Raw genomic sequence first — 24,236 nt, forward strand, 5'->3', positions numbered from 1 at the left:
TGTACATATTGTATATCAATCTTTAAAGCTATGAAAAGTGAAAAACAATCAGAATTTTGTGGAGTGTTATTAAACAAATTGAAAGTTGCTAGTATCATAATTTCTTGGTATAATGTTTTTCAAATGCCAAGGTCTATAGGACTGAATGGAAGTTCTGTTTGATTCATGTCCTGGTTTGCGTAATGGAAAAGGAAAGTTGGGAAGACTTCAGGAGAATTCCAAAAGATGCAGGCGCAGGAAACAAATGCAAAGGAATTTCGAATATTTTCTCTTTCAAATCAAACTCCGATTTAAGCACTTTATTTTCTACCCAAGGGACAGTTTAGAATTAGTTGAATATCGAAGATACTGAAGACAGACTAACTCTAAAGTTTAGGGATACCATGCTAACAAAGGTCACTAAATAATAGTTTGACGCATTTTCTTTTTTATTAAAGTTAATCACAATTCCTACTTTGGGATATGCCACAACTAAACGAAAATAGAGATATTACAGCTGCTTGAAGGGAGTACAGGTTGAATTAACACAAGTTTTAGGAATAACATTTAAAATACTTTTCATAAGACAGGCATCTGACAGGATCAAGATGTATGGGAACTTCTTAGGCTATGGCACCAAAGGGAAAAACTCCCCAGAAATTTCTTCCATAGAAAAATTCAAGATAAAATCAGATCAAGCAGAGTAAAGGCAGAATGAACATTTGCATTTGGAGAATTAGTAACCTCATACATAGAACACACAGTGCTCGTTAAAACATTCAGCTGCAGAGATATGTTAAAATGTAATAAAGGAAATAGCACCTTTTGAAAATCATGTTACCTAAAATGAAAGTTTGCAAAAACGATTCTGAACTGCAAATCTTCATATGAGGAAAATTGAGAAGGTGGTACCACAAAACAGTTTGGAAAAGTGTAATGTTACATGATGATTGCAAGCACAAACGGTACAGAACATTGAAAGCCAAAATTCCACCTCCATATCTGCAATAGGCAAAACAAAACAAAAACAAACAAACAAAAAAAAACCATTTTTCTTTTAAAGTTATACATCTAATATTCTCTCTAAATTGGGTCAGTAAAGCAGCATACCTTAATGTAAGGGGAAAAAATTTAAAGGGCTTCCTTGGGAATTAAAAGCAGTATTAAAGTATCAGTCTATCTACTATCTACTAACTACATGGTCTATCTACTGTATGCTAAACACGTGGACAAGAGGTTTATTATAAGACTTCTTGCTTGAAATTCAATGGAATTCAGAATAAAATGAGTCTGTTATGTCATATGCCAAACTTTTCATTACCGAAGTCCCACGAGGGATTATCAAAACATGATTTTTACTAGATGATTCCAGGTATAGAGAAGTCTTTCTCAGCCAGAGTTCTGACTATAACATTATAATCAGACCCAATGTTATTCTTTTTTCACAAGTGAGACAAAGTATACACTTATTCTTTCTAATCCCTTAAGATCCTTATAGTTGAAAAGGTTGTCCTTGAAGGTTAATGCAAATAAAAATAACTTTGCTTAGCAGTACATGTAATTTTACCAGCCTAAACATTTATCCAAGGAAGATTTTCCAATTGTGATATCTACTTGAATATTCTTGTTATACACCTGCTTTATCTCTATCAAAAGTCGTATCAAAACAAATTATGTCCATGCTTCCCAAAATAACTATTAATCAACTGCCTTGTAACTTGTAATAAACAGATCTTGGGTTCAGGAAATATCAATACATTATTAACATGTTATTATAATTCTGCATTTACTTTCATTTATGAATATCACATAAATACCACTGGCAAGTATCATAATGTTAAATCATTAAACTAATTTGTAAATATCGATTTAAAAACCTTGGAGCATATGCTGCAAAAACAAAAAAATTAAGTGAAACTTTTTAAAAAAATCTCCCTCCCCAGGTAATACACCTAATTATTTTCCTAATGATCATCACCTACCCAGGAGTTGGTAATAAATACTGCATAGTTCTTACAGAAAATGTGAAGACAAATATTGGCAAATACCGCATCCCATGTTATAGTCTAAGAAATCATACAATCTGTGTATTTCATAAAGTTGTTTATTCTTGTTATTAAAACTTGGACTCAAGTAATCCTGGTTCTTCTGGAAAAAGCACCTTGTTCGGGGGCATGGTTTAGTCATCCTTTTCTACAATCACCTCTCCGTGAAGCACCTTTCTTCTTTGGCGTAACATATGAAAATAGAGTTGTGGAAACACTGATGGAAAAAAGAAAACAAAGGAGGATGCTGTTGACAATTATTTATACTTGAAACCTCCCCCACGTGGGTGCTCTGAGAGCAAGAACAGCATCTGTACCCGCAGCCGTCCGCCCCCCAACGCTGCCAGAGCTCAGGCTGGAGCGCATGCGCAGAGGCCGCACACAGTAGGTCGCACCAGGCACCCTGTATCCTGCACTCTGCAGGCCTCCTGCAGGCCTCTAGGGTTTCCAGGCTCGCTTTTTTTTTTTAATGATTTTATTTATTTATTTGACAGAGAGAGAGATCACAAGTAGGCAGAGAGGCAGGCAGAGAGAGAGAGGAGGAAGCAGGCTCCCTGCAGAGCAGAGAGCCTGATGCGGGGCACGATCCCAGGACCCTGAGATCATGACCCGAGCCGAAGGCAGCGGCTTAATCCACTGAGCCACCCAGGCGCCCCAAGGCTCGCCTCTTTTGATGGCGATCTTTACAAATTGAAGGTTTGTGGTCACCCTGCTTAGAACAAGTTTCCTGTCCCCGTTTTTCCAACAGCAGGTGCTCACTTGGTGTCTCTGTGTTACATTTTGGGTTACATTCTCAGAATATTGCAACCTTTTTCATTATTATTATTGTACTCGTCATGATGAGTGATACTGACTCACTGAAAGCTCTGATGAGGGTGACCATTTATTAGCAATAAAGTATTTTTTAATTAAGGTGTGCACAGTGATGCTATTACAAACTTAAGAGACTACAGTATAATGTAAACATAACTTTTATATGCGCTGGAAAAAAAAAACCATCGTTGGACTCACTTTATTGCAATATTAGCTTTAGTGGTCGGAACTGAACCTGCAGCATCTCTGGAATATGCCTGTAATGTTGGGGTTTTTTTTTAAATATTTTATTTATTTGACAGAGAGAAATCACAACTAGGCAGAGAGGCAGGCAGAGAGAGAGGAGGAAGCAGACTCCCCGCGGAGCAGAGAGCCCGATGCGGGGCTCGATCCGAGGACCCTGGGACCACTACCCCAGCTGAAGGCAGAGGCTTTAACCCACTGAGCCACCCAGGCGCCCCAATGCTGGGGATTCTTTAGCAAAGTTAGAAGTTAAGTATCCTGATAAAGATATCTTCATAATGACCTGGGACGCTGTGCCAGAATGTTCTGGTGCAAGGAAAACTGCCTGCCCCCCTTCTCTCGGGTCCATCCGCTCTCCTGCACCATGAGGGCATCTCATGGACATATGTGGGTATCTAAGCCCACACAACCCAGCTTCATCCAGACCGCTCACAAATGTTCTTGTTCCCTGCTAGTGACTATCAAAAATTTGACCTAAAAACCAACCACTAGGGGCGCCTGGGTGGCTCAGTGGATTAAGCTGCTGTCTTCGGCTCAGGTCATGATCTCAGGGTTCTGGGATCGAGCCCCACATGGGGCTCTCTGCTCCGCGGGGAGCCTGCTTCCTCCTCTCTCTCTCTGCCTGCCTCTCTGCCTACTTGTGATCTCTCTCTCTGTCAAATAAATAAAATAATAAAATCTTTAAAAAAAAAAAAACAACCACTATTGGCATTTAAATGAAGTGAGTAGAGCTTCACCAACTCACGGCAATTATTGAAAGATGATGAGAAATTAGTGAAGAGGCTGAGTTATTCAAAATATTTTAAGAAAAGCAGTTTCCTTATGTTCTAGTATACAGAGCAACATACACAAGTCTAAGTACTCCTAAATAACTTTTCCAAGTGTATGCTCAAGGATTAGACAGAAATGACCTGACATTTTCTGGGACTACATGTTTATCTTCAGACAAATAATTCTAAATGCTGGCAAACAATTCACTGATGTGTGCCCTATCTTTTCTTTAAAAAAAAAAAAGTAATTCAGTTTCTCTTTAAGTGATTCTGAGAAAGCAATCATCTGTGTATTGATTTACTTACCTTTTTCCTTATAACTTTAAGAGTCCTTTTTGACTCACTCAACTCTTCCATTATTTAAAATTATGAATAACCATGGGGTTGAACAGAGGTTTTGATGTATTTGTAAGCCATCAGGTCTCCTTGCCTATTAAACTAGCGATCATACTTCACAAAAATACTCGCTGCTTATGCTAAATCAAAGTACTAATGACCATATACTTACATGGTATATATGAGGCCATGGTTATAAGAAGGAAATAGTAGTAGTCAAAAGAGACATTGTATTTATTCGGAAGTCTTATTGAAAACATTCCTGTCTTCTTCACATATGGTAAGGCAGCATATATTGTAAGAAGTTCACCAACAACTCCGACAGGATATAAGATGATAAAAAAATTATATCTGGAGAAAGACAGACCCCAGGGAATTATTTTTCTAAAATAATGACTGGATTTGACATTATCGTTCTTTTGCTACTACTGTCTTTAAACTTAAAAATACATTTTACAGTGTCCCTCACAGGTTAATTTTTTTTTTTTTTTTTTTTTTTCTCATTTTATTTATTTTTTCAGCGTAACAGTATTCATTCTTTTTGCACAACACCCAGTGCTCCATGCAAAACGTGCCCTCTCCATTACCCACCACCTGTTCCCCCAACCTCCCACCCCTGACCCTTCAAAACCCTCAGGTTGCCCCAACCTCCCACCCCTGACCCTTCAAAACCCTCAGGTTGTTTTTCAGAGTCCATAGTCTCTTATGGTTCGCTTCCCCGCCCCAATGTCCATAGCCCGCTCCCCCTCCCCCAATCCCACCTCCCCGCAGCAACCCCCAGTTTGTTTTGTGAGATTAAGAGTCATTTATGGTTTGTCTCCCTCCCAATCCCATCTTGTTTCATTTATTCTTCTCCTATCTCCTACCCCCCCATGTTGCTTCTCCATGTCCTCATATCAGGGAGATCATATGATAGTTGTCTTTCTCCGATTGACTTATTTCACTAAGCATGATACGCTCTAGTTCCATCCACGTCGTCGCAAATGGCAAGATTTCATTTCTTTTGATGGCTGCATAGTATTCCATTGTGTATATATACCACATCTTCTTGATCCATTCATCTGTTGATGGACATCTAGGTTCTTTCCATAGTCTGGCTATTGTAGACATTGCTGCTATAAACATTCGGGTACACGTGCCCCTTCGGATCACTATGTTTGTATCTTTAGGGTAAATACCCAGTAGTGCAATTGCTGGGTCATAGGGTAGTTCTATTTTCAACATTTTGAGGAACCTCCATGCTGTTTTCCAGAGTGGTTGCACCAGCTTGCATTCCCACCAACAGTGGAGGAGGGTTCCCCTTTCTCCACATCCTCTCCAGCATCTGTCATTTCCTGACTTGTTCATTTTAGCCATTCTGACTGGTGTGAGGTGATATCTCATTGTGGTTAATTTTTTTCTATTTTAATCATTTGCTTGTTTTTGTTTTTAAAGGTTTTATTTGACACAGACGGAGAGTACAAGTAAGCAGAGCAGCAGGCAGAGGAAGAGGGAGAAGCAGGCTCTCCACTGAGCAGGGAGCCCAATGCAGGGCTTGATCCCAGGACCCTGGGATCATGACCTGAGCCAAAGGCAGCCGCTTAATGAACTGAACCACCCAGGCACCTTAATTATTTGTTTATCATTTTAATTATCCTCCTTTCTTCTCATAGCAGTTTCCATTTTAGATAGCAAAATCTTAATAAAATAAGAAGTCAACTTACTTCACAGTACTGAAATAATGGCATATGTCTTAACAATGTATATGTATGTAGTTTTGTATTGTAAAGGACATAAGTGTTGTAAATAATACATTATAAAGCACCTATAAGTATTATAAGGCATTGTAAGGGTAACTTCTTTGACACCTGGAATCAAAACTGAATGTTGTTTTTTGGGTTTTTTTCCCCCTCCAGCTAGTCATTTATTGATCAAGTGCTGTGCTTTAAAAGACCAGTTATGGGTACCTGGGTGGCTCAGTTGGTAAAGCAACTGCATTTGGCTCAGGTCATGATCCCAGGGCTCCTGGGCTCCAGCCCCGCATCAGGCTCCCTGCTCAGCAGGAAGCCTGTTTCTCCCTCTCCCTCTGCTGCTCTGCCTGCTTGTGTTCTCTCACTGTCTCTGTCAAATAAATAAATAAAATCTTAAAAAAAAAAAAGACCAGTTATGATCCTAATTTTATATTTAAATCTCGAAATTACCAAAGTGGTTCTTGGAAGCATTTGGAAACCCCTTTGTGGCTACTAATTAAAAAAGAGTTAAATACTATTTCAGAAAACTGACATACTACTACTAAATATATATTTATACATATTCATATATTTGGTATATCTAATATATCAATAATACTAAAGTATCAGGAAATACTAATGAATATATTATCTAAAACTATTCTCTTAACAGGTAAGAGAAATTGTTTCCAAAATTCCCACTTAAAGGAACAGTTTGCTTAAATTAGCTAAGAAAGTTCTATTCAAAATCCAAAATCACAGTGTGTTCATTTGGGCTGTGGCAAGGTCTCTAACGCACAGTAGGCCAGCCACTACTCATGCCTATGATGAGGGCAAGGCTCTGTGAGTCTCTGTGGGCCTCCAGCAAGAACAACTTCAAGGACCCAAGGCAACAACATTTCTCCACTGAAGAAAATCATTTCTCTCAAAGGCAGTTACCAAATTAAAGGTTAAATTGTTGGTGGAAAAAGACAGAAATCAGTTAATCCATTTTTATTTTATCATTTTGTTGGCATTAAGATAATTGTAAAGAAATGTTAAATTTATCAGTACAGCAGAAACTTGGAGACAACTTAAAAATCACCTTATTCCTGTATGTCGAGGATATACATGGGTAAGACATGGTGTGGGAACAGAATCATTTGTCAAAATAGATTCAGTGGCGAACGGAAAGCCTAATGATCCTTTTATTGTACCTGTTTATCTCCTCCTCGCCGTGGGTAGATCATCTGCTTTCTTACTACTAGTTTTATTTATTTATTTATATTTATTTAAATCACTCTTTTCCAATCTTAATTTCCTAACTCAATTTAAAAATCATATAACTGAACATTTTATATCCCTTTTCAAGTAAAACATTAAAACTTATTTATGGAGTTTTTAAACTTTATGTGACTCTCCAGTGATTTTTCTGGAAGCACTGTTCTTAAACAGGAAAAGAGCATATCACTCCTAGAGTAAACTAGTTTGAAACGTTCAGCCACTGATTATTTTTAATGCAATGAGAGCAAATGATATAATTTACTGGCTTTATACTTTAGAAAGATTGCATGTCACCAATTCTGTAAGTTTTGATGGCAGCATGAGAAATTTAACTACCTATTCAGAAAAAGAATTCCTCATTAAAGGTTCCTAATTGTGACCTAAACATTTTTTGAAGGGGATGCATTTTTGAAATTAAAATGGAAATTAACATCAAACATAACAACATACAAGTGCCTATTCAGTGGGCTTTTCTAGGAACGCTTCTTACACATAAGTAGAATGGAAGTATATTCAAACCATCACAGTAGGCCAGCTATGTATAAATAAGAACCCATTCTTACTGTGAAGTTTTATTTCAGAATGACAGCTTCAACATTTGAACATAAATACAGACGTTATTTTAAGTTTTTTAATGAGGTTGGCAAATATATATAGATGGTTGGAGTTTTTTAAGATTTTTAACATGAAATATTACTCATGATTATGATTAACTGACATGTATTATGCTAACAGGTACATTTCAAAGTTGAAAGGTCTTATAGTACTTGGTTTAACATTAGTTCAATTGACAAAGGATTTCTAAACAGCAAATTTAAACATGTTTTGAACTTCTCCAGAAAGTCAACACATGCATAGTGCATTCCGAAAGGCAGACAGACAAAACATTAAAGACTATTATCTTTCTCAAATAAATTCTACAAATACAGCAAGTGAAGAGACTATTGCATGAGTTAGTATTTTCAAAGGTGCTGGAGGTCCAGAAGACTGAGGTCACCATGCAAGATTCAAGGTGCACTGAGATTCATTCTAGGATTAGTCCAGCAACACAACAAACTGCCAACTATGTGAAAGGCCCAATCGCTCAAAGTGAAAAAATGCTCGGTTACGATAAGAATAAAACCAACCTAACATAGAAATGGGAGCGCAGCCTCCTTATGAGAGACAATAGGTTTAAGCTCAAATTATAATTCTGAAGCATTTCAATAAAAAAAAGGATAAGCCACAAATGTCTAAAAAGGAGCAAAAGCATATAAAAAAAGTCTGAGTATAAATATAATTAACAGTGATTATCTTCATGGAGGAGGATTACAAGCAGTTCAAAAGGTCTTTTTCCCCTTCATTTTGGATTTTTTAACATATTCTATAGTTCATTATATTCCAACATGTATAATATATGAGTTATGAAAAAGGATTGTGGATACTAATTATCAAAATAATTTAATTATTTGATCATTAATTATATTTTTATCAATAATTATATTATAATTATTATTTAATTATCAAAATAATTTAAATCATGCAGGAAAACATGCCATATTTTTGGCACAGAGTTTAACTAATATAATTCAAAAAAATGTACATTTTGCTTCCAAAGAAAAATGAATGACCAATTCAGGTTATGTGAGGATATTGACGCAACTTGTCTGGCAGTAATTCTACTCAAAATATATATTAATATGATTTTTCTCTGATCATTAAATTAAGCCTTTAGAATTGAAGTTACAACACTGCTTGCTAGTAGCCAAGAAAACAGCATCCTGTCATCATGGGCTAAGACACAAATTTTCCTTTCCTAGGGTTAGCTCAGCACACAAAACACACATGCAGTAGTGAGAAACTAAACTGTAAGACAACGCCACCTGGCCCATTTAATGAAGTATGGCAAGTGGTCGAGAAGACTGAACGTGTAGAAGGAATAGCGAGTGATCTCTGTCACAGTCCACGCGACCAGAAAAAGCACCACGCTCTCCTCATTCTGGATCTGCAGAATCACAGAGAAATCCACAGTGTGGTTTAACCTTGAACATTTTTCTCCATGAAGATATACTCATTTTTTACTGTGTGTCTTTGAATGTCAGGGGTAGACAGAGGCAAGACAGAAAAACAGAGTCACCACTACATAATTCATGAAAACACACAAATATGTCCTAAGAACAGGAATGGTCAAATTTCTACTGCTTTCTCTTTCTTAGCCTTCGCTCCATCTGCTAACTCAACCATCCTGTGACAACATCACCCCTCAAAACCAGCATGGGAACCATTAGACACTCCGACTTTCTACGGTCGTCTGATGATACCCAGCCTACTGTAGTACTAGCTACTGCATTTGTCCACCATCTTTTGTCCTATGGCCACCATTTGCATTCAGAGCCTCACCATATTCTCCATCCAGACTACTCTAACAGCTTCCTAAATAGCCTCTCCACTCTTACTCTCCTCGTGGATGGAAGTCTTCTCTTCAACGCAAAGCCAAAATACATTTGGAAGCAGTGATCCTGAGATTTAAAAGCTTCCTTGGCTCTCCATTCCTTAACAGGACAAGAGGGTCATAGTCAAGGTTCTCTACAATCTGAGCTCAGGAATCTCCCAATTTCATCTGCAATCTCTCAGCCTCCCACTACCAGTTCTCCCTGGTGACACCAACTTACTATTATTTCCATAACATGCTCTGAATGTTCACATCTTAACACATGCTATTCCCTCCAATTATAATGCTACTCACTCCCTTTTTAGTTCCCATGGAAAATCCTTTCTCACCCTTTAAGATCTAGCTAAAGCATTACACTCTCTGGACAACTTTCCCCAAACTCCTCCTTTCACCCTGAGCTGCCATTTGCTCACTTTCCTTGATCATATCTGTACTATAACACCTGCCAGTTTGTATGAAAGTCTGTCTGCCTGACTCTTGGGTATTTATCAGTGTTCTCCTTACACACTCCTTCCTCAGGGAAGCCTGCCTTCCCTCCCTCAGTCAGGCTAAATCCCCAGGTACACTGTAATACGTATTCGTCTCTTATTTCAAAGCACTAACACTAACATAATGAAACAACTACAGTTGACCCTGAACAAAATGGGGATTGGGGCACCAATCCCTGCTGTGTAGTCAAAAAGCCTGCATTTAAATTTTAAGTTTTGACTCCCCAAAACTTAACAACTAATAGCCTACTGTTGACCAGAAGCCTTATCGGTAACCTATAAACAGCTGAATAACACATATCTTGTGTGTTCTATGTATTATATATGGCATTCTTACAATAAAGCAAGCTAGAGAAAAGAAAATGTCATTTACAAAATCGGAAGAGAAAATACACTTATAGTATTCTAATTATCAGAAAAAAATTATAAAAAGAAAAAATTCTGAGTATGAATGAACACGTGCAGTTCAAACGCAGGTTGTTCAAGGTCAACTGTACTTATGTAACTACTTGTTTACCGCTGCTCCCACTTAAAGGATTCACAAGGAAGCGACCGTATTCTTGTCATTAACAGCCAGATCCCTAGCACAGCCTCGGGCTGGAACAGTTGTGCGATCAGTATTTGCTGAATGAGTCAACGTCTGTATGACCAGCGCCCACTTCTGAACAACCAGTACGCAAAGAGCTGGAATGGCCCTATCCACTCTTGTAAAGCCAGACACGATCACAGTGTCAAGTGTACAGAAGGCACTCAATAAATATTGGCTGAGTTCGTTAAAGAGGGGGTAGAAAGGTACCAGTGGGAAACTATTGTTGGAAAAAACTAAAGAGTAATACTAATACAGAGATCCTTTCGAGGATGAAAAAAAGGGCAGATGGGGCTTTTTTCTCTTGGGGGCTAGCAACCTATTAGATCCTCTCTCACTTCTCTCCACAGAGGATGCCGGCCACCCTGTCTTGTCTGTCTTCTGCCTCCAACGTCAGACTCTTTGTAGTCCCAGCCCAGCTATTATATTCGCTCACTGTCTGGAATAGACTTTTATTCTGTTTATGGGGCCTCCCGCTTTTAAACTACGTGGCAATCTGAACACAAAGTCTGGCTCTCCGCGTGGCACGCGCTCACAGCTCAGGCTACGGCGGTCAGCCGTGAGGGGCCGGGTGCACTGAGAGAGTTGAGTGAAAGACGGTCCGGAGAGGCCACCGTGCAGAGTGGTGGGAGAGCAGAAGAGCAGTGATCCGTCCCCGCGCAGACAGGGGCCAGTATGTCTCACAGACAAGGGAAGGGAGTTAAGGTATCATTTCAAGCAGATGAGGGACAAGACAGGCATCTCAGGAATGGAAAGGAGGCCAGAGATCTGTCCTCAAGTAGACAGGAGATGCCCGAGGCTGTCAGAAGGTCAGAAGGGCCCATCTGGGAAATGTTTCTGTCATGGGTTTAAAAGGCCCAGTGTCTTGATAGTGAGCAATGGTGTTTGTTTGTCTTGAAGGGTTTAAGCCATTAATTAGATTCAGGTCTGTCTCCTGTCATGCCTCAATAAATAATATGCTAATTTCCCTAAGTTCCCCAGCCCTTCCAACTTTTCATTTAGTCTTTCCCATTTCCTCAGATCTACAGAACTATATTTGCTTTTTATGCCTGTTGCTACAACACTCCATGGTGAATGAGGAAAAATATACTGTTTATTGTGGCAACTTCGATACATAATCAAAGAGAAACCACATCAATAGAAAATTTTCAGTTAACTATTTGACAGAATATGAGTATTCACTTTAAAAACTGGGAACATCAGAGGAGAATAGATTATGGATATAAATATTTCGTTTGCTTGTGTTTCAAGGTCATTCTACTAACGCACTAAGTCAATGTATAATCACACTTAGATCCAAACCCAGCCCTTTTTTTCGTCTAGTGGTTCTGCTTCCTGCAATATAGCGATGTTAGTATCTTAGATTCCTATTAATAAAAGAGCTTTCCTGCAGGCTTATGAAGAGAACATGCTAGTATCACTTACTGGTTTTATACTGTGAGTAATGAGCCACACCATGAAGATTCTTGAACTCACTTGGACCCCAGCCACAATCACAGAAGTAGGTACAATTCCTTAAAGAGAAAAATAAGTCAACCATAGCCCTAAAGGCAATTTATACCGACAATAAAAATTAAATCAGAAACTTACCAATTAAACAGTGAACTATCTGTAAGCAAATAAAGAAAAAAATCACAAGTCAATAGCATGAAACATAAAATAAACCCCTGTGAACACTGGTTTTCTACAAATCCATAGGTGGATGTCATTGGCAAAATAAGACTGATTTTTTTTCAGCAAATAATTTTTCCAAATAAATATTATAACAATAGGAAAACAGCATCATTGAAAACTTACCTCGAGCAAGGCAAATGTCTGGAAAAATTTAAGTGTCTTCTGAATACTTTTATATAAACCTTTGTGTGTTCCTTTTTCCATATAGAAACGTACCATGGCAATAGCTAAAACCAACCACCTAAAAAAAAAGGTATTTTATAAAGTTCTATCAAAATGGATACCAATGATCTTCCTGAAAAGAAATGGCATAATTTATATAATTATATGTTGTTTTATTATGTTCTCAGTTCATTATTCTATTTAACAAAACCCACAGAAAGAAATGGCATTGTTTTTACATTGACTCTTCAAGAGGATGAAGAGAACATATTGGAGATCAACTAGATTCAAATGTCAAATGATGTCCGTTCCATGTTTGGTTTCAGCAGACTGACTGAAGAAATGATGTACCCCAAATGAGGTTATTAAAAAGTATTTCATAATTATGTAAATATTTCTCAAGGTAAAAAGCTGTGAGTGTGTAAGTATGTACTTAGACAAATATATGGTATATATTTACATGTAAGTATAAGTAAAAATATTTCATAATAATTTTTTTCTTTAGAATTTGCACTAAACAATAACAACCATTGTGCCACAGAAGGGCATACATATAGAAGGTCAGATATGGGCCTGCTTTCCAAGAGTTTGCTTTACAAAAAGGACAAAATGCATATGCCTTTCCTTTTCAACTTCTACACGACAGAGAGATTCTGTGCTGGGAAGACCAGCATTTCACACACAAGATATGTCTGTGGAGACCGGCTTTCTCACCCTACACTCATTTTGCCAGAGACACTAATGAGAGTTCATTTTTTTCTAGATTCCTTCACAATTACAAGAGCACTTTCAAGTTTCAAAAAGTTACGCCATCTGTAACTTCTTAAAATCCTTAGTAACACACCCATGGAAATGAGTAGCTACTCTAGGCTTTTTAATTCAGTGGGCTTCAAAAACGTCTAGTTACGTGGATTTACGAATGATAACACTATTACACAGTTTTAACTTTTTAATTAAAGAATGCTCATAAAATGGACAGTTTAGAGTTTTCCCACAAACGAACTATGGATGGAATACGATGAACATGGTCAACAAGGTCAAGAAAAGACGGAGGCTAGAGCTTCTGTTCTGGGCGCTTCCACTCCTCCTCATCACACACTGAGGGGAAAGCAAGGACGTTCCTATGAGGGGTGGTAAGAAGTCAAGTAAAATCTGAAATTGTCAGCAAGACCTTCCAAAGACGGAAATGTTAATGATACCAACAACGCCAATAATAACGCGTGTACTTTCAGAACGCTTTCAATGTTCCCAATGCACATTTAGCATATTAATATTTCATGCTCACAAATTCCCTGTGAGGTAGGGACTGCTATTATCCTATTTCGCTGCTGAGGAAACAGGCAGAAGAGGTCACAGAGCCAGACAGCTGAGATGTAAACCCACCAATGAGCTCAGAGTCTATGTTCTTGAACCACGATGCTATACTGGTTTGGCTCTAGGCATGTAGGTGTGCCTTGGGCTATTAGTTAATCACACTATTCGCTATATTTGAATTACAAGTAAATCTTAAAAGTTATCAAGAGAATTGTGCTCAAATATTTTAACCAATAGTAGTGTGCTATCAAAAAGGTCTGAGGGCCACTGTTGTAGATGAGAGAGTCACCGTGTAGAGACATCAAGATTTATCCTAAGTCTTAAAGTCAACAGTCCAGGTAGAAATAAACCCTGTGACATCTCCCAACCCCCCATGCTATTCTCACTCCACAATACCCTGGCTTTACTGGATTCAACTGACAGCTAAGTCCCATATGTGGGCCAAACTATGGCTTCATCCCATATACGGGCCAACACTGAACTCTGTGCTGGGCTAATCTGGGTGACGTTTTAGACGTCTTCCTTAAAATGTTACGATTTTACCATCTTCAATTTTAAGTCCCTATACTAACGATTAAAAAAAAAAAGCATATTAAGATAGTTAAATCAACATTTTCATACGCTTGTCTTTTTTAAGAAAAATCCAAACCAGATTTTTAAAAAAGATCACTTTGAGAGCTAATTATTACCCTACCAAAGAATTCGTCAAAGGATTCATTTAGATGGCAACTTTTCTATATTTTTAAATAGCAAGATATAAAAATCCACGTATTATAACGTGGTAACAAATTTTACTGTTGTCCCATAGGTGGCAGTGTTGTACCACCTAGTAGAGTGAAAGATCAGACCAATTACTAACTTGTTCGGAAATAAAGGAAATTAACACTCTCAGGAGTGTTAGAAAGGACCGCAGAGCCATCTATCCTAACTTTTCATCTGTTTTTCAGTCACTGTGGCCAGGAGCTACTCTTAACTAATGAGTGCTCACTGTCCAAGTCCACCATCGCAACGGGATGACAAAGTCTTTCATAGGGGCCCTGCATTTAACTAACTTTGCACTTTCTACATTCACTGGCTTAGTAATTATCCTTTTTTAAAAAATGCAAAAGCAAGTAGAGCTTCTGCAACTGTTTTTGAAAAATAGGCCAGAGCAACTGATTACCCAAATATGAACCCAGAGAGATATGCTCAGTCCTTGAGAAAGTACTCTCTTTGGAAAATATATAAACGTGTGCTTTATATGTCAAAGATTGTTTGCTTGTTAGCTTAATTCATTTCTTTATTCATTCATCTCCATGTTCAACATTTATTGCTAAGCCAGGGAGTGTTGGGAAATTAGAAATAAATAAGACCTAGTTCTTGTCTCAAGGAACTATTAAATTAGTAAGTAGAGAAAACAAAGCAGTGCTGTACCAGGAGGTATGAGCCATAACTCACTAAACACAGGGTCTGCTTGCCATGGAACTATGCCATGATGACTCTGAAAAATCTTATGGAAGGAGGAGTTCCTGTTTCAGGGGCTTCTTTTCCCCCTGAGGTTTCTTGGAGACAACCGGCTCCATAAAGAACTTGGTTATCTACATTTGTATCTTCTGGTTTTGTTCCAATACTTCTTTTTAGATATTAATTATGAACAACTTCTCACAGACACAATGATACAGAAATGACATAAGGAACCTCCAGAGCCCACTCCAGCTTCAAGCATTATCATCTTATGGACAATCCTATAGCTTCCAAACCTCTAGTCAGTTCTTTCCTCACCATCCCCTCCCCTCATTATCTTGAAGGAAATCTCATACATCCTATAGTTTGATTCCTAATAAGAGGATTGCTTTTTTTTTTTAAAGATTTTATTTATCTATTTGACAGACAGAGATCACAAGCAGGCAGAGAGGTAGGCAGAGAGAGAGGGGGAAGCAGGCTCCCTGCTGAGCAGAGAGCCTGACGTGGGGCCCGATCCTAGGACCCTGAGATCATGACCCGAGCTGAAGACAGAGGCTTTAACCCACTGAGCCACCCAGGCGCCCCAAGAGGATTGCTTTTAATAGACCTTACCATAATACCACCATCCCAGGTAAAAAAAAATCGTAGATCACAAAACATAGTCAGGATAAAAATTTTCTCAATTGTCTCATAATTTTTAAAAATCATGATTGAAATAAAGTTTATATGTTGTAACTAGTTGCTATGTCTTTCATAACTCTTAACCTATAGGTTTCCCCTCCCTCCCTCTATCCATTCATCTCTCCTTCCCTCTTTTTTGTGAAATTTCTCTGTTGATGACACTGAGTGGTTTGTCCTGCAAAGTTACCCACGTGTCACTTATTATGTTCTTCTGTCCCCCATATTTCCTGTGAAGTTGCCAGTTCCACACCCTTGATCAGATTCACATTTGAAGTTAATTCCTAAGTTATGTTGTGTGCTTCCCTGAAGAACACGTAATTTCTAATCATCCCTTTTGTTTGCAATGTTAGCTTACTGCTGATCATTGCCCAGAGCCATTATTTCAGCAGTTACTGAATAATGGTGATATTCTAACGTTACCATTTCTTCTTAACATGTCCAATAGAGTAACCATGAGGAGGCTCGCCCAGAGATGGCTTCTCACATTCATACCATCCATACCTTCATACACTGTTCATTGACACCCCCAAACTTCCTTTCCTACACTAAACTGAAACTTTGTTAGCAGCCAATATGTGTTTCAATGTACTGCACATAGACACTTGTGCCAGTGGAGTTAAGCTGAAAGGTTCATGAAAGAAAAAACCAGATAAACTGGACTTCATGAAGAGTAAGACCTCCACTGTGATGAAACTAAAACCAGCCACAACTAGGAGAAAATATTTACAAATCACATATCTGGTAAAGACCTATATGCATACTATATTAAAAAAAAAAATCTCAGAACTCAGTAAAAGAAAAATCAAACAACCTCATTAAAAAAAAAAAAGGTGCAAGATTTGAACAGATGCTATACCAAAAGAGATACACAATTGGTAAATAAATGTATGGAAAGATGTTCAGTGTCATTAGTCACTAGGGAAATGCAAAATAAAATCACAATGAGATAACATAACACACCTATTAGAACATCTAAAACTACAAGGACTGACCATACCAAGTGTTGGTGACGATGTACAGCTGCTCTCACTCATTGCCCACAGGGATAAAATGGTACAATCATTCTGGAAAAGTTTGGACAGTTTCTTAAGAAATCAAGAATGCGACTACCATATGACCAGCCATTCCACTCACAGACATTCACCTCAGAAAAATGAAGTCCAAGTCCAAAGACTTGGACCTGAATACTCATAGCTTTGTCATAGCTCCAAACTGGGAAGAACCAAAATGTCCCCCAACAGATGAATGGATAAGCAAGTTAGATAAACAAGATCCATACAAGGGATCTACCCTCCTCAGGGATAAAATATACGTCTGTTCCTTCACAGGCTGGGAAATGTATATGCCGGCGCCTTGGGTTTGGTGTTCTAATAACTCACACAATGTATACTCTGAAAATATCTTCAATAGCTTCTCTCTTGGGGTCAATCTCCTTGCTCATCACTTCATATCCACGATCTTTTTATTCTTTCTAATCATCTAGCAAAGGAGCTGTGTTGTTCCAATTTACAGATAAGAAAACTCGGGGTCGGGGCGCCTGGGTGGCTCAGTGGGTTAAGCCGCTGCCTTCGGCTCAGGTCATGATCTCAGAGTCCTGGGATCGAGTCCCATGTCGGGATCTCTGCTCAGCAGGGAGCCTGCTTCCCTCTCTCTCTCCCTCTGCCTACTTGTGATCTCTCTCTCGCTGTCAAATAAATAAATAAAATCTTTAAAAAAAAAAAAAAAAAAAAACAAACTCGGGGTCAGAGTGTTTCAGTAACTTATCTGAGGCTACTCAGCAAAAAAGGGATGAAGCATAGACTTTAACAACACCTTACTGTACTCTATACAGATTAAAATCCAAACATGTTAGCAAGGCATTTAAGGCCCTGTGCAGAGTGGTCCATGCGTCACCTCCCCCCTACACTTCAGGCCCACTTGCTACAGCCTCAACAACATGTCTAGGAATGCCTTGTCTCTGTACCCTAACTCATGCTGTTTTCTCATCCCTGCCTATCAAATCCTACTCATCCTTCAAATTGTTGAAATGCTATGATCAAGATGGAGCTTTCTCTGATTCTCCCTACCTGTCTGACCCGTCACCTCTGTCAAGCACGCACACACTCTGTCTTTTATTGCAATATATAAATGTCCCTGGTTACACTTCAAGGACAGAGCCTAAAATATTTATCTTATGTCTCTCATTTGAGCAAGGACAATGCGTTTGACACATACGGGTTCAAAAGTCCTGAAAAGAAACAACAGCAACACCACCACCACCAGAGAGAGAGAGAGAGATGGAGGGAGAACTATGTCTCTGGTCACATACCTATTATGAACAAGTACCACAAAAATCCTCACATCTTTTAAAGGTGTAATCCTACTCCTGGGAATTCATCCTAACTAACTAATTCAACAGAAACAAATAAAAGCAAAATGTCATTAGGGGAATGAGTTAATCCACTATTGTACATTAACTCTATACACTCTTATGTAGCCATGAAAGAATATATTTATAAAAACTATACAGAAATACTTGGTAGATTATTAGGTGAAAATAGAATATATAATAGAGCAGATACCCTAGCTGCAATCCTGTATAAGATGCATTGACGATCTTACACTTGAATGAGGGACATGACAGACAATAAGCACCAATATGAATTAGTAAAATACATTGTACAGCTATAAGGCAATAAGGGCAATGACAAAAATAAAGCAGGCCAGAGGAATAATAGCATAATGGGGATATATGCTATCTGAATGAAGATATTCACATAAAAAATAAAAAACAAAATGTCATGCTAAGCTTATAAAATTAGGCAAGTTCTTTTTTTATAGCTATGTAAATACTTATCTATTATTTTATTGTTTTCAAACTATTACAAAAGTTTAATATACTTCAAAGTTCTGCTAAAAGAGAAAAACAGTAAGTTAAATGGACAAAAAGAACCTCAGCTAACCCTCCACTATCCGTACTAATTAATGTATACCTTGGTGTACCTACCACTTTCCACACTGCAACCTTATTTAGCTCTGTTCTCCAATACCACCCTCCAATTAGATGAAGAGAATATACCGGGCTTTCTTGCATCTCATTCCTATTGGTAGAATTTACTTGAAATATTCACTCAAATTCACTCGAAATATCTACTGTCCACTATTCCTTCTTCAAATCTTTTTTTTTTAAGATTTTATTTATTTATTTATTTGTCAGAAAGAGAGAAAGCGCACAAGCAGGCAGAGGCAGAGAGAGAGGCGGAGAGAGAGGCAGGTTCCCTGCGGAGCAAGGAGCCCGATGTGGGACTAGATCCCAGGGCTCTGGGATCATGACTTGAGCCGAAGGCAGTGGCTTAATCCACTGAGCCACCCAGGTGTCCCAACTTCTTCAAATCTTAAAGCCTCTAAAGGCCTCCAAAGAGTTACATGGATTACTCCATTTTGGTCACCTCTGCTTTTAAACAGAGGTGAAAATGAAGAGACCTTCCCAATATAGGCAGGGAGACAGATAATTTTCAGATACGGGGTAATTTGCTGGGCAGGTAGGAAAGACAGGAATGAAGTGTGAGAATACAAAGTGTGAGAACACAAATTCTGCTCCAGATGGGGCAGAAGAACTAGAAAGCTTCAAAGAAGATGGCTTGATTCAGAAGTCATATGAGGAACAAGAAGGATATTACACAGAGACTGAAAGGCCTGAGCAAGAACGGAGAGAGCTGTGAAAATAAAAATGCATGGTGCCTTGCCAGCATTATGAGTTACAGTTGATTTCAAATACAATAAACGTGTAAGGGGAATCAGGGAGTTTATTACAAAGGCCCTTGAATGACCAACAGCCTAAATCCCTTAGATTACAGTGGAGGTAATAGGGAGTCGCCTAAGGCTTTAAACTAGAGTTATGCATTGATTTTCACTTTTAAAAGGTTAACTTGGTTTTCAAAAGGGAGAGTGGACTGGAAAGCAAAGGGACAGCAAACCAGTTAACAAACAGCAGGTATTCCAAAAATGTTCCAAAAACTGGGTAAGACTATCATAGGAGAGAAAATTCTTTCAGTTCTCACTGTGGCTAAAGACAGCAGCCCATGGTGGGTACTCGATTGTTCTCCAGTTGTTCCAAATATATTACTTTTCTTCTTCAAGATTATAAAATTCAGTAAAGCGTAAAAAGAAGCAGGACATCTCTGGAGTCAGACTGTCTAGGCTGAAATCCAAGGCTGACACCTGCTGGTTGAATGATCTTGAGCAAATTACTTAACCTCTTCTTGCCTCAGTTTCCTAATTCGTCAAATGTGACATCATGTACCCCTCCCAGGAGGAAAAAGAACCAAAAATGAAATAGTACATCTAAAGTAATCAACACATTACCTGACACATAGCAAATCCTCCATAAATGTATTTTTTGCGAACTGTATTTGGAATTCAGTATTACACTAAACACACAGTAAGTACTCAGTACTGGTCAAACAATTTATTCTTTTCTATAAGTCCTGGAGTAAGTTTAAGATATTAAAAGTTCTCCTACATTTATATAGATTAATAGTACTTCATGTGATAATGAGAAAGTAGCTTTTCAAAATGACAATGCAATTTAGAAACCAGAAGAGCAGTTTCCCAACTGGTCTTGAAAAGCCGTCGACACACAAGTCATTTTGGCAGCTCTCTGAAGAGCGATAGTCACTGTGTAACCTTATTTTCTAAGTCATACTCAAAGTCAGAAATAAAAGTACGGGATATCCGTCACGAAGCAGGGGGCCAGAAAGATGCTGGACACGAGTGCCATGCTCTGATACTGCAGGGTTTGTAAAATATCGTCCCAAGAAAGAAGCTCTGGGGCTCAGGAAAAAAAGAAGAAGAAAAAATCAAAAACCAAAACTCGTGGTGACATTAACAGTTCCGAAAACTGCCCAGCGATCTGCAGCACGAGGAAATGCACAGTGGGGGCCACGGCCGGACAGCTCCGGGCTCCGGGACCGCGGCACTAAGCGTTTCTTCAACAGCAGCAGCAGGCAGCGGCGCCCGGGGCCGCCCGGCCGAAGCCACCTCCCCCGCGGGTCGGCCCCGCATTCCTGCCCAGGTCTATACTTAACCTCCGGCCCGCGCCCCGAGCCGCCGCGCCACGCCGTGCACCGTATTAGGCAATGCCCGGCGAGCAGAGCCCCGGCACCCCCCCGCTCCCCCCGCTCGCCCCGCTTGTCTGCCCCGCTCCACTCCGCTCCATTGAACACCCGCGGCCGCGGCGGCGCCCGCGCCCCTCCCCCACAGCCCCCCCCGCGCCCCCTCCCCGCGCCGCGCCCACCCCGCCGCCCCGCGCTGCCCGCACCCGGAGCGCCTTACCCGCTCGCCGCCCTCCCCGCAGACCCGAGCGCCCCGAGACCCGCCGGCGCCCCGAGCGCTGAATGTCGGGGGGCAGCACCGCGGGGAGGGGGGCGGAGGGAGGAGAGGGCCCCTCTCCGCGCACGTACCCGGCGGTCATGGCGATGTTGTAGAAGGTGAGCCAGACAGTGGCCAACAAGCCGAGGCGCCTCCTCTTGCCCGTGGCCTCCTTCTCTTCGCCCGGCTCCGAGGCGCCGCCGTTGGTGCCGTCCTCCTCGCTGGACGCCATGGTGGCCGTGCACCCGGGGGAGGTGGAAGACAGGGGAAGGGGAGTGGGAGGGGGCCCCGCCGAGCGTGCAGCTGAAGCGCCACCGCCCGCTGCCGCCTCCTCTGTCAGGCGCCCCATGTGCAGCGCGCAGGGGGCTCCGCGCCGCCAGCCGGCCTGCCCGCAGGGGGAGGAGCGGGCGCCCCCGGCCGCCGCCCCGGCCGCCCCGCCCCCGGCCCTCGGGAGCGCGCGCGGCGCGGAGACCCGGCTGCCCAGCCCGGGAGCCGGGGCTCGGGCTCCCGCGATCTCCCGGGTGCAGTCTCGGGCGGCTGCGTCGTTTCCGCTCCCACGGAAAGCTATCCGCGTCTCTAGCTGGGTCTCTAACTGGGGGGACCTCTAGCTCGGACGTCTCGGGCACTGGCGACGTGCCCCCAGGCTGGTGCATTTAGTCGGGACGGACGGAACACACCTGGACTTGGAGTGGTCCCGCCCCGCCCAGCCTTTGGGAGGGTAGTTTGTGGAAGTGAAGACCGGTAGTGGATCTTCCCGCTAAGAAGGCGTTAAGACCTACTAGGGAAGAGTCGCCCGCTTCAGTCTGTTTCACTTTTACCAGCCAGCGGGACGTTACAGGAGGACTACAGTAGAACGGCCTCACTCGTGTGGATTCCCCCGGAGCCAGTGTTCTACAGGCATCACTGACTGCAGTGCAGCGTAGTGTCGGGATGTTAGGGGGAAGCTGGAGAAAAGAGGACTTGACAAGATACCAAAGGACAAAAGTTTGAGCAGATGTAAATAAAATAAAATCTTAAAAAAAAAAAAGTTTGAGCAGATGTAGGCAAGCTACAAATGAGGGCTGACAAGAACCCTTTCCTCCTCCGCAGGATCCCACTGTTCTCCACTCTACCTACCCCTTTCCTTTTGTATCTTCCTTCAAATACCCATGCTTTCTCCTAACAGCGCTCTCCCCTTTCCCCTTAAAGCACACAGTTGGGAAGACAGGCTCGGGAGTCAGATTAGTCAGATTACTGAAATTCAAACCCCAAACTCCTCGCTCCACCACAGTTAAGACTAGCTTGTGAACCTGGGCACCTAAACTTCTCTATTGCCTCGGTGGGAATAATTTATAAACCTATGTCATGGGTTGTCGTGAGATGCAAGTCTCACATTTATAAGTCACCACACTTAAATCACCCAAATAAATCCCTTAAGGGTCTGAAGCAGTTTGAGTCCCCCCATATTAGCGTATTAGCAGCGTTTGGTGACTCAGATCTCCGCTGATCCTTCGAAAAGAAATTCTGCTTCGGCCTGTGGAAGCTACGTGGTTGTCAGTTCTCCCCAAATGCCAGAGAATATATATTGTTTTAATTTGACAAAGTATCTCTAAAATTTATACAGAAATGTTTAAGAAGAACAAAGTTGAGACACATACACACTTGTTTTCAAGACAGTGTAAAACTACAGTTTACAAGACAGTGTAGTAAGCATAAGGATAGACAAATCAATGAGAGAGAATAGAGTCCAGGACCATATATATATATATATGGTCAGCTGATTTTCAACAAAGATGACTCGGTATGTCTTTTCAATAAATAGAGCTGAAATAACTGGATATGCACATGAAAAAAAAAAAAACCTTGACCTTTACCTCACACCATACACCAAGTATTAATTTGATATGGATCATAGACCTAAATATAAAACTAAAAGTATAAAACTTATAGAAGAAAACAGAATCATTGTGACCTTGGGGAAGGTAAAGATTTCTTAGAACCAATAATAAAAAAGCATTGATCATGGGCGCCTGGGTGGCTCAGGTTAAAGCCTCTGCCTTCCGCTCAGGTCATGATCTCCGGGTCCTGGGATTGAGCTCCACATGAGGTTCTCTGCTCAGTGGGGAGCCTGCTTCCTCCTCTCTCTCTCTCTCTCTCTGCCTGCCTCTCTGCTTACTTGTGACCTCTCTCTGTCAAATAAATAAATAAAATCTTTTTAAAAAAACTTTGATCATAAAGGAAAAGACAGAACATCATCGAAACGTAAATCTTCTGTAGTTCCAAAGACAACATTTAAAAGGTGATTTTCTCAATACATGGACCTGACAAAGAACACATATACAGAACATATAAAGATTCTTTACAACTCAGTAATACAACAACCTGATTTTTTTAAATGAGCAAAAGATTTTAATAGACTCTTTGCAAAGAAGATATAGAAATAACAATAGCATATGCAAAGATATCCAATCTTATTAGTCTTTAGGGAAAATGCAAATCAAACCTGCTGTGAGATAGCACTACATCTAATATTTTAAATGTTGACAAGGATGTGAAGCAATTAGTATTCTCCTATATAAATAAAGAGAATAACACTTTGGAAAACAGTTTGGTAATTTCTTTAAAAGGTCAGCATTCCCTTGCTTACCATATGACCCAATAATTTCATTACTACTTATTTACCCAAGAGAACAAAAAGAGGTCCACACAGATTTGGACACAAACTTTCAGGGCAGCTTTATTCATAGTAACCTCTAACTGAAAATAATCCATGCATCCATCAATATGCAGTGTAAGATAAACTTGAAAAGTGGATCACAAAGTGCTATGAAAGTTAAAGACCTGTCAAAAAATGTAACTTGTTTGGGAGATCAGAAAAGGGTTTGTGTCTACGGCCATACCATCCTGAACACACCCAATCTCGTCTGATCTCAGAAAAGGCTTTGTGCAAGAAATCCCATTGAATACTTGA

The 24,236-nt window shown here is 40.3% G+C and overlaps 1 protein-coding gene across 1 annotated transcript; it reads right to left on the reverse strand.

Annotated features, from left to right (window-relative positions):
* Positions 1-2,067: 2,067 nt before the first annotated feature.
* Positions 2,068-21,717, reverse strand: HACD1 (3-hydroxyacyl-CoA dehydratase 1). The gene is made up of 7 exons (XM_046013899.1): positions 21,379-21,717; positions 12,461-12,578; positions 12,254-12,272; positions 12,089-12,177; positions 9,021-9,142; positions 4,359-4,537; positions 2,068-2,241 (listed from the first exon to the last, which is right to left on the reverse strand). The coding sequence occupies exons 1-7, from the start codon at positions 21,633-21,635 to the stop codon at positions 2,159-2,161; spliced, it is 867 nt and encodes a 288-aa protein (XP_045869855.1). The 5' UTR covers positions 21,636-21,717; the 3' UTR covers positions 2,068-2,158.
* Positions 21,718-24,236: the final 2,519 nt, after the last annotated feature.

This window comes from Meles meles, chromosome 7, assembly GCF_922984935.1.
Source record: "Meles meles chromosome 7, mMelMel3.1 paternal haplotype, whole genome shotgun sequence".
Lineage (NCBI taxonomy): Eukaryota > Metazoa > Chordata > Mammalia > Carnivora > Mustelidae > Meles > Meles meles.

Coding starts and splice junctions, on each gene's coding strand:
- HACD1 (XM_046013899.1), bottom strand. CDS start 21,635: ATGGGGCGCCTGACAGAGGAGGCGGCAGCGGGCGGTGGCGCTTCAGCT. Junction 4,538..9,020: donor TACTTCATTAAATGGGCCAG/GTGGCGTTGTCT, acceptor GTCTTTCTCCAG/ATATAATTTTTTTATCATCT. Junction 2,242..4,358: donor CATGGCCTCATATATACCAT/GTAAGTATATGG, acceptor TTTTTCCATCAG/TGTTTCCACAACTCTATTTT.